Consider the following 10743-nt stretch of genomic DNA (forward strand, 5'->3'; position numbering starts at 1 on the left):
AGTTCAGCAACTTCTGAAGTTCAGTTTCCTTATTTATAGGATGAGGAAACTGTATTAAAGGACTTCTAAATTGCTTCCAACTCCACAATCCTCTGATTTTTATTTAATAGAAATTAAATACAAAATCATCAGTGAAAAACATTCTACTGTAGTTGTGTGAGAACAAGAAAAATGGAAATAATCCACTGTCCTTTTTTTTACCAAAAATGTTCCAATCTGTTTTTAATTAGAACCTGCAGTTCATTTCAATTATACCTAATCAAAATGCTAGCTTAATACACTATTTGAAAACAAGACATTTCTCCACCCTAAAAGTTTCCTTCCTAATTCATAACTGAAGATGCCTTTCACTAACTGGTCATCAGAAATATGACAGGTTCACACTAACTGAAATCACTGTAGTTGGGTATCATTTTACCCATTTATGGGTTCTGCAATTACTTTCTGTCTGAGAAAATGCCAAATTTTCACCTTCTGCCTTAGAGTGTAAGGTCCTACTCTGAGACTGTCTATAAACTATCTGAACTTAATCTGATGTGTAAATGTATCAGTTTTTCCTTTGTACTACCAATTAGAGTTGCTTCAATGGGACACCAACTTCTAGTCACAAAAAACATAGTTTATTTAGTAAAGATGATCTGCACAGACAGCTATAACAATAAAACTGTGGTAAAGGTCCTCCTTCACTGAGTTATTTTGTCTTAACTGTTTTAGTCAGTTTATTTGACTTAATATTGCCATGTACTATATAGTTTACAATCAAAATCTGTATACTCAAGAAGAAAGAGGAGGAACCTTTTTATAATTTAAGAATGCAGCCACTGCAAACATATTTAAATGCATAACAGTGACAGTTACAAGGTAAAAAGAATTAAGAATATACACTGGCAAAAGTTACTACTCACTGATACATCCAACAATTAGGAACAATAGGAGCAAAATGGCCATATGGGCAGTGATCCAGTAATGAGAACTCATAATCCCGAAATATTTCACCTTTAAAGGATAACATTTTAAAATCAGTCATCTTCCGAAACTGAACTTTGTTAACATCTAAGGAAAAAGAAACTATTTACTTTAAGGTATATAAAAGGTTGCAAATCCCTGAAGAGGAACGTTAATGTGTATTTTTAGTTGCTAAGGTCTTTTTCTTATTTGTCCTTCAAGTGACCCCTTAGACTATGGTAAAAAAAAAATTCCAAATGATCTCATTTGCTCACAAAATAATAATTAAAAAAGTTCAGAAAGGCATCGAGCCTTGTTTGAATGATCTCACACTATGTTGGCTTAAATTTAATTTTTGTAAACTAGGATTTCCTTGGGAGATATTAAAATTTTCAATCTTTAAAATAAAGGGATATAAGAAATAAAATCCTACCTTCTCGTTTCATTTTCAGAGTCCATGTTACAAAACTGTAGTTTATTCATGCAAGTGCATTAAAAAACATAATGCTGCAACATTGATTAGAAATGTATATACCTTATCCTCTTGTGTGGGTATGTAATACTGTAATGCTGAATCTGTACATTAAAACAAGTACCCTTTTCTCTAGGCATTTCCTCTGAGAATTATTTTAGGAAGCTTTTTTCATTTTAATTTGTCTGTGATTTCATAGACTAGAACAACCTTAAAGAAAATTCTTTGATTTAGTTATGGCCCTTATAAAAACCAGGTTTTTCAGGTAATTTAAACTTTACTAGTTGAAAATATGGTTTAATACCACATTAGCCCACTGGGCTAGAGACCACCTTTAATAATATATAAAAATAACTTCAACTCTCTCAGTGGGGAAATTATTCCTAAAATGTTCCTTATATTACAGAATCACTTTCTATGATACTCTAAATACCACTATTCATACTTCAAATGAATATTACTAATGGTTACCTCAATTTTACCTACTTTAAGTAAGTTAAATCTTTCCATCAGTATCACTGGACATGTATAGAAGAAATTAACAGAAAAAAAATTCTATTTAGATTAATCCCATTGTTCCTAGCTGATTTAGTCAAAGGAAGTACTCTTTTTCCCTTTAGAAGAGCAATAAAATCTATGGCTTCAGTATAAGTGATATCCATAAAACCCATTTTGTAGTTGATTACATATCTCAGTATTAATTCCAATTTCAAAAGCAAGATCCTATATCACTCTTGAGTCTAAGACTAAGTATGAAATATTGGCTTCAAGCTACTCATCAAATTGCCTTTATATAACAAAACTGGACACCCAAGTTAGGTATATGTATATACCACATGACAACACAAAACAAAACAGAAAACAATCTATTAGTCTCACACACACCAAATTATCATTTAAAACACATTAAAATTATAAAGTAATAAAACACCCTAATTCCTTTTCTGAGAAAAAAAAATCTCATTATATTGTTATTGGCCATACATGAAATACAGAAGTTTTTCAAACAAAATAATTACTACTAAACATATTAAAGTAAATTCAAATTGAAAAAGAGAGTAGTTTTCTAAGTGAATAAATACTAACATTTACCAGTGATTTCTAGCAGGTAAAAGTTGATTATATCATTCAAGTTTAGAGAAACTCATTAAATTCCTGAAAAGGGAAGACCTTATAATGAAGTCATTCTGAAATGTTCACAGACTTGTGTCTTGAGCATTTGAAGAGCACTGATGCTTAATCTTTTCCTATGTACTCAAGTCTTTAATAATTTTTAGGTGGATGCTGCTCTACACACGTGTGAGCATGTGCACGTAAACAAACATATGTGCATGCACACATCCCACCTAGTTGTTTCTTTATAATTTCAAATACAAAAAGCAGTGCTTTTGAGATGGAAATAGAAAAAACCATCAACTCCCTCAGTTTTTTTTTTTTTAAGATTACTCCCATTGTGGTAACTCTCAAATTACATGAGGTTGTTAATTAAAAATAAATGTATTTTGGTCCAAGACAGAAGCAACACCTACTTTTGGTGGGAACATAAAATTCCCATCACTAGATGATAGTTATAATGGTTAATGATGATGAGTATTCTACATACCAACATGAGAATTAATATTTTTCTTCCAAAAAGTTTACAGAGACAAGTACTTTTTAAAATGTAATTACAGACATCTGTCAAGACATCTGAACTATGAATGTCTATTTCTGGCAAGTTCTAATTCTTTATGTGCTTATAAATTCATTTTCATATCATAGCAGTATTTTAGAGGGAGGGGAGAGAAAACCAGTGAATCTACCATCTCCTGTTCAAAAACAAAACATACTTTCCATTTAGATTGGCAGCATTGGGAAGGATTTTAAAACTACAAAAAATTGGAAAGCAATTTGATTCATTTGGTTGTAGATATCTAATAGCCTCAGAAATGAAATGGGGTGAAGTAAACAGTGACAAAAATTATGTTTTGAACACATCTAAGGGTATAAGAGGAAAACAATTTGGGAATAAATACAGATACTACATTAAATTGATTGTAAAGGTGTAAAAATCAAATCCCCTTTCAAATAAATCATATCTGAAAGGATTATAGAAAATGAGAATGTGTGACTTTTTTTTAATAGAACAATTCTGCTTCAGTGCAAATGTGAGGTCAAGAAAAAGAAAAAAATGTCTCGTGCCTTAGCAGGAACAGTTTCCACAGCCTTTCACACTGTTGACAATTTCTTCTTGTAGTTTCTTCCTTTCTTCCTCTTTGGACGTATTTTCCTTCTTTGCATCCCATTTGGGGTTATGGTTCTGCACACGGCTGCTTTGTGTATGCCACATTTCTGAATAGATACTGCTAGGGTTTGCAAGCAAACCATGGTGGGTACCACGTTCAGCTATCTTACCCTGAGAAAGCAAAAACAGGGAAACAGAGAAAGGTCACATTAACACAACTGAAAATACATAATACCATCTAAAGATTTTGGAGGACTTGAGCTAATTAAAATAGCTGTCCCGGCCCTCCCTGGTGGCGCAGCAGGTTAAAGCACAGCACTGAGAAGCTAAAGCCACTGCAGCATGAGTTCGATTCCCACCTGCCCCGGAGGTGACCACATGGCGTGGCAGACCTCTCCTGACCCGCCTGCTGCTCCCCTCAGCAGTGTACTTCGTTGATCTGCCTTTTCTGTTCCCCACTCTGTCTCTGGTGAAGGCTCTTGCCGCCCCTGAGCCTCTGGCCTGTAGCCCAGTTCTGTGTGTACAAATAAATAAATCTTTAAAAAAAAAGTTTAAAAAAAAATAGCTGTCCCGATTGCTTGTCCATAGTGTACGTGGGGAAACTGAGGCAGGAATGCTTTACTCACTGCTGAGCTATCATTCCAATGGACCAACAAAAAGCTATGAAATTCCATATACTATAAACCATTTCACTTAACGACTGTCAAACTCTAATGCTTTATTTTTCATTTTGAAGGGCAAAAAAGGCAAAATATTTTTAAAGGTGATAATTTCTGTAATCATAAGCATTAAAACCAAAAGCAATGTTATTTCTACAAGGCTCTAAAGAATTTAAAAATAATACACCAAAATCCTTATGTGTACTATGAAATAAAACAGATTTCTCCATGGAAAGTTTATTTCTTCCAGTAGCTGTTTTTGTTAATAAAGACTATTAAATTTAACACTGGGTAGATTTGGTAAAGATTCTAAACTTTGATGTATACTTAACATGTCTCGACATCTACTGTTAAACATACAGGGAGACAAAGGGAATTTTGTCACCTTTACTGGTACTCCTGGTGATAGGACTTTTACAAATATATCTTAAGCAAAATAACTGAAATTTGTCTGTATCCACTACTGAGTGTTTAATGTATGGATCCTCCTTGATAGTTGGCTGAACAGTCTAAGAAAGAATAATGGTGCTTAGCTATTTGAGCTGCACTGGATCTTGAAGAATGCAGTACTCAACTTTGTTATATGACATGTCTTCATTGGCACAAAAGACACCATAGTTTATTTCAACTTTTCTCATTATCGTGTCAAATACAAAATAAATTCTTAGTGAAAAATATCATCAAAAACTAGTATAGAGAATAATTTTTGTGAAAATACCAACGAAATATCACAAAAATTATCATGCAATAAAATGCATAATTTAATTTTTATTTATTAAAACACATATGTATATAGTTTAAAAGTTCAATAATAATATTTCAAAGCTTAAGACAAAAAGAACAGTTTTTGCCTCCTCCTTCTCTAACCATATATGTACATTTCCTATTATGGAAGATTTGGCACTCAGTGAACAGAATCAGAAGCTTTTTATCCTATTATGAATTCACAGTGGTAATTCTGTTCCAATATAACATCACAAGATTCTTTCTCTTCTCCCATTCCATATTTGTAGCTTTCTGTTCCCAACAAAGACCTGTTTCCCAACAATACTAGTGTATTTACTTAGTCATAGAATATATACAAAATAAGTTTCAAAATGACAATTCCAATACTACTTCTAACAATTTCTTAAGTTTATATTTTCTATGAGTTATTTTTGTTCTTAATGTATTACATGGAATGTATATAATCAGAATAAATGTTACCTGGATAATTATATTTTTCTTCTGTGTGATTAATATTAATTTATTATATAATTATACATTCACTCTGTATTCAATTTTTGGCTTTTCTCCACCCCTATTGATTTTTAGGTATTGATTTTGATGATGTAAGAATGTTAGCATTGGTCAAGGTAAAAATAAAACATAAAAAAGCATAATCAGAAGTCTCATTCCTTCCCCTCTCTTCTACCTCTTCTATCTCTATCTACCCTATCAGTAGCCAGTCCTGTCAGTAGCCAGTTTCTGCAGTTTATACTTTATCCTCTATGAGTTTCTTTTTGCAGAAATAAGCAGATATACATATATTCTCATTCCCCTATCCTCCTTGCAGAAGGTAGCATACTAGATATACTTTTGCGTCTTAGTTTTATTCATTTAAGAACATATCCTGGAATTCCTGCCATAGAACTTTCCTTTTTTCTAACAGCATCTATCCTTACTTTAGAATGCTATATTTCTGGGTGATTCTAATTATATATTAAAAGTTTTCTTATGTTCTTGGCATTTTTTATATTTTCTACTGAGTTCCTTTTTTTTTTTGCTTGTTTTGGAGGTCTTTATTGCCTACTGACATTTAAGAATGAAGGACTAAAAAGCTGACCAGCTCTGTGTGTTTGAGAGTAGGTGTCTCAACTGGATACCTGGCCATTTTGTTGGGCTCCCAAATATGAATGTCTTTTTTTTTTCTAAGTCACTTTTGCTTCTCCAAAGAATTCTCCAATTATCTACTCAGGAGGGAAGGTGTGCTGGTAAAGAAATAAACAATTGGTTGGCAAGAATATATGTGATCTTATCCTTCAATATGTTGTGATTTCAAATTAATCTCTCTCCACTTTGTAAAATGCCGAGTATCTTCCTTGTGTTTCTGACTCAAGGGATAGAATTATTAATTTTCTGATAAAAAAAAAAGCCTCTAGCTTCTTGCTAAGGTTGGAAAAGGACAATAATCAGGCCTTAAGAATTGAGGAAGGACCATGAGAAGACTATTACTTAGGTAGATTAATATTATAAGAGACAGCTGACTGAACACATGAGGTTACATTGGTCTAATGTGAAAATTAAAATCTCTGATCTTTATGATCAAGCAATTATAGAACTACCAAATCATAAGCATAGAGAAATTTATATAGAGGTTCTATGATCATTAATAAATTATTTCTAATTATAATCGAAAATCCAATTGCCAATGTTGTAATATAACTGCTTAGATATTGAACCTTATAGCATAAGGCAGGTAAGTACAGGTCTGCTAAAGAATTCTACCAGTTTATGTTTGTTTAAAAATACTCTACCTACATGATTACAATCATAAAGCTTAATGAAAAGCAAAAAACTGCATATTTTATTTCATCTTCTTTTTTACATCAAGGAGATAATAAGGTATGTTTATAAATTTCCCATTTAAGATACTCCAGTACAGTCATACTGATAAAAGAATCAGTGTAATTTCTAATGAATATAAGCATTTATGGACAAACCAACAAAGACCTAGGGTCTCAAGTGTACATGTAACTCACAAAGGACATAATATAAACACCAAAGACTGAACACCCTATAAGAATTTTAGCAGCATGAAAAATACCCTCAAAAATTGTATAGCAAGTACATGTGTCTTTTAACTCCGAGTACTAAAGCTTTCAAAATAAATAAAAATACTTTTAAATGAATAAAGGCTTATTTATTAGAAGTGAAAAAATATCATCAAAGAGGCTGAATGTGAGATAAAATGAAATAATGTTAGACATAATCAACTCCCAGGTAGTAGGGAGAACATATCCTTACAGAGAGGAGAAAAAGAAAACTACAATTTTCAAATCTACCAACCACAGTAGTAGCACTCTGATTTGTTTAGAACACTTAGGTAGCAATTCCCTCAGAAGAGATTTCTCAGGTTATCATTTTCTTTATTTTACCCATAAGGAAAAAGATAAAATAAAACTGGTCATAGTTGAAAACAACCACTTTATTTTCTGGTAATTTTCTTTTAAACATCAAGATATTAAAAAATGAAAATATAAAATACAATAGATACCAATCAAAGATTCTCTATAGAGCAAAAATGAATATAGAAAAAATTTACAAACATACCCTTTAAAACACACAATGATTTAATGCTTTCATAATGTAATTTTGCTATTAAAACTAATAGAATGAGTTAATGTAGTTTATTCCTTAGTGGAAGTCATACATAGCATTACCCATCAAAAGAGAGTAAAAATGGAATCCTCTGAGGATTAAATCTCATTCTAAGAATACAAATTCTTTAAAAACAATTTAAATTGTATTTTAAAAATTTCCAATATTCTTCAGGTACTAAACATTACAGTTAAATTTCTTACCTGGGCCAAGACAATGATTTCATCTGCATCAACCACTGTTGACAATCTGTGTGCAATGAAAATAGAAGTTCTGTGTTTGACTGCATCCCTCATGGAACTAAGAATAGTCTGCAAGTTTGACAACAAAAAGAATAGGAGGGAATATAAGATCTATCCATTAAGTAAATGTAAATCAAAATAATTATACATTTCCTAAAGGAACATATAAAATTCCAATTAATTACACATTAGGTAAACTTTATACACTTAAAAATCTGATTTAATATCATAAATTACTGAAAGGGAGAAAAATCAAACAGGGAAGGCAAACATGACCACATTATCATGGAAAAAGTTATCTTTAAGATATGCAACACTGGGTCTCCCTGGTGGCACAGGGGTTAATATCTCAGTGCTATTAAGCTATCGCCAGCCATTGAGGCATGAGCTAACCCCCATGGTCAAAAAGACCTTTCCTGTTTGCTCCCTTCAGCTGTGTACTTTAATAGATCCACCTGTTGTGCTCCCCACTCTGATTCTGGTGAATGCACCCACACCCTGCCTCTCTGGTCTACATCCCGGTTCTTGGATGCATAAATAAAGAAAATAAATCTTAATAAAAAGATATGCAACATTTCTTTAAATTACAAAGTTTGGGAGGAAGTTGTGAATATTTTCTATACTTAAAAACAAATTAAATAATGATTCCAATGATATGAACAGAGTCAGCTATGGATTGTTAGGAAACGTCTGATATATTTTTTCTATGTTCTTCAAAGGTCATTTACTTACATAAAGAACAAAAATCAATCAATGATATATTGCCTGTTTTGTTCAATAACCTTTTGCCATCTTTCAGTGATCTTCATCATTCCTCATTCATAGGACATGTTTTTATCAGCAAAAACCTGCACAAGGTGCTGCTGTACAGCCTCATCTGAATTGAATATTATACCAACAATGAATTTTGAAGAGAGAAAAACATGTGGAAGACTGACTGACTGCCCAAGGTCAGGAGAGTATGGTGGATGTGGTAACACATACCATCCAAGCTCCAATAATTTCTGACGGGTAATCCTACTTGGATGTCATCTCATGTCATGATGGAACACAACTCTTTTGCTTGACTAACTTTGAACATTTCTGGATGATGGATCCGTTCAAACTGCCCAGCTGCCAATAGTACACAACTTGAACTGACTTTTTGGTTCCTTGGCAGGAGTTAGAAATACATGACACCTTTAAAATCCCACCACACTGACAGCACAACCTTATTCTGATGAATATCATTTGAGGTGTCCATCACATTGGGACCAAGACTCTTTGTGCACCACATTGTTGTAAAAAATCTACTTCTCATCACCAGTTATCAACCGCTTCAAGAAAGGATTGTTTTCCTCAAATTTAATAAGCATATGACAGATGTTTATATGAGTCATCAAAAAATTTCCTTGAGTTTTTGAGGAACCTAAATAGTGAGCTTGCTTATTATATCCTCGCTTTTTCAGGTGGTCAATGTTTGAATGATGGATGTTTGATATTTCTGTAATCTCTTATGTCATTTAATGTGGATTTAACTTGATCAATGCCTTTATTTGTTCTCATCAACCTTGGTAGGCCTCCCTAACCGAGGAGCATTGTTGAAATTAAAATAACCAGCACAGAATTTCGTGAACCATCATTAGCACTGATGTTCTTGTGAAGCACTGTAACCATAAACTTCATGTAATTTTTTATAAGCTTGCAGCACATTCTTCCCTTTATGGAAGTAAAACAGTAAAATATAGCAAAAATGCAGAGTTTGGTCTTCCATCTTCAACTTGTAAAATCTCCAAATCTCAACCAAATCACTCAATTAAAAAAATTATTTATTTGTATTTACTTATGCACACAAGAAATGGGGTGTAGGCCAGAGGGGTGGGATTGAGAGGATTCACCAGAGACAGAGTTAGGAGCTGAACAAGTGGATCTACTGAAACATACCGCTGAGGGGAGCAGTGGGTGAGACAGAGGAGTGGTCTGTTGCACCATGTGACCCTGGCCAGGGATTTAACTTATATTACAGTGGCTGGTGATGGCTCGATGTGCTAAGACTTCACCCCTTGTGCCACCAGGGAAGCTCCCAATTTTTTTTTGGAATGAAGCTAGAAATGTCAACTGTCAAATGACTAGCAATAACATAGATGCAAATGACTCTAGAACTTCCAAAAATGAACAGTGACATCTGTTGCAAAAATGTGTCATGACTTTTCTGACAACCCAATTTAATGTTTATCTGGACAATGAAAGCAAAAATAAAATGAGGAGGTATTCAAGTGATAGAATACAGAGAAATTTTTTAAAAATCGAAAGAAAGATGTGAGACTCAAAGGGTACAGATGAATTTGCCTTCCTTAAATCAAACTCAGGGCAGGGGGTATGACAAATAGAATTGTATATTTAACCTGAGGAAACTTAAACTTCTTCTCTAGTACCACTGTAACTTTTTAATACATTCTGAAAAGTGCATTTTTGTTTACTGTCTATAAAGTTAAAGATATATATATATATATATATATATATATATATATATATATTCAACTATATGTAGAAACTTGGATATAAATACAGCTGTCCAAATGGAAATAGTGGTGTATGTGTGTGTGTGGGGGAGGGGGAGTGAGGGTGGGGTAAGATATACCCAAAAGCTTCTAAAAATATTCCTGGATATTATATTTATTAAATAATAAAATTACCAAGAGTAATGGTTACTAGGGAAAGATACCACATTTTACTAGGCAGACTAGAAATCAAATGCAGGGCCAATTCTAAGGAAAACTGTAAATGTCTGGAACTTTCCTTCCTTACTCTCTTGAACTTAAATTCTGAGATCATATTGAGCTTTAAAAAAAGGTCCATTAA

At 32.9% G+C, this 10743-nt stretch overlaps 1 protein-coding gene across 2 annotated transcripts in view; it reads right to left on the reverse strand.

Moving 5' to 3' along the window:
• Window positions 1–3517: 3517 nt before the first annotated feature.
• Window positions 3518–10743, reverse strand: part of ABCB7 (ATP-binding cassette, sub-family B (MDR/TAP), member 7) — an 81730-nt gene continuing 74504 nt past the window's right edge. For both annotated transcript variants that reach the window (XM_004685594.2, XM_004685593.2), the window contains exons 15-16: window positions 7864–7971; window positions 3518–3812 (exon numbers count right to left, since the gene is read on the reverse strand). In XM_004685594.2, the coding sequence (XP_004685651.1) occupies window positions 3600–3812; window positions 7864–7971 (321 nt within the window). In that variant the 3' untranslated portion in view covers window positions 3518–3599. The remainder of the gene's footprint in view (window positions 3813–7863; window positions 7972–10743) is intronic.

Source organism: Condylura cristata, unplaced genomic scaffold, assembly GCF_000260355.1.
Source record: "Condylura cristata isolate star-nosed mole 26May11 unplaced genomic scaffold, ConCri1.0 scaffold00019, whole genome shotgun sequence".
In the NCBI taxonomy this organism is placed as follows: domain Eukaryota; kingdom Metazoa; phylum Chordata; class Mammalia; order Eulipotyphla; family Talpidae; genus Condylura; species Condylura cristata.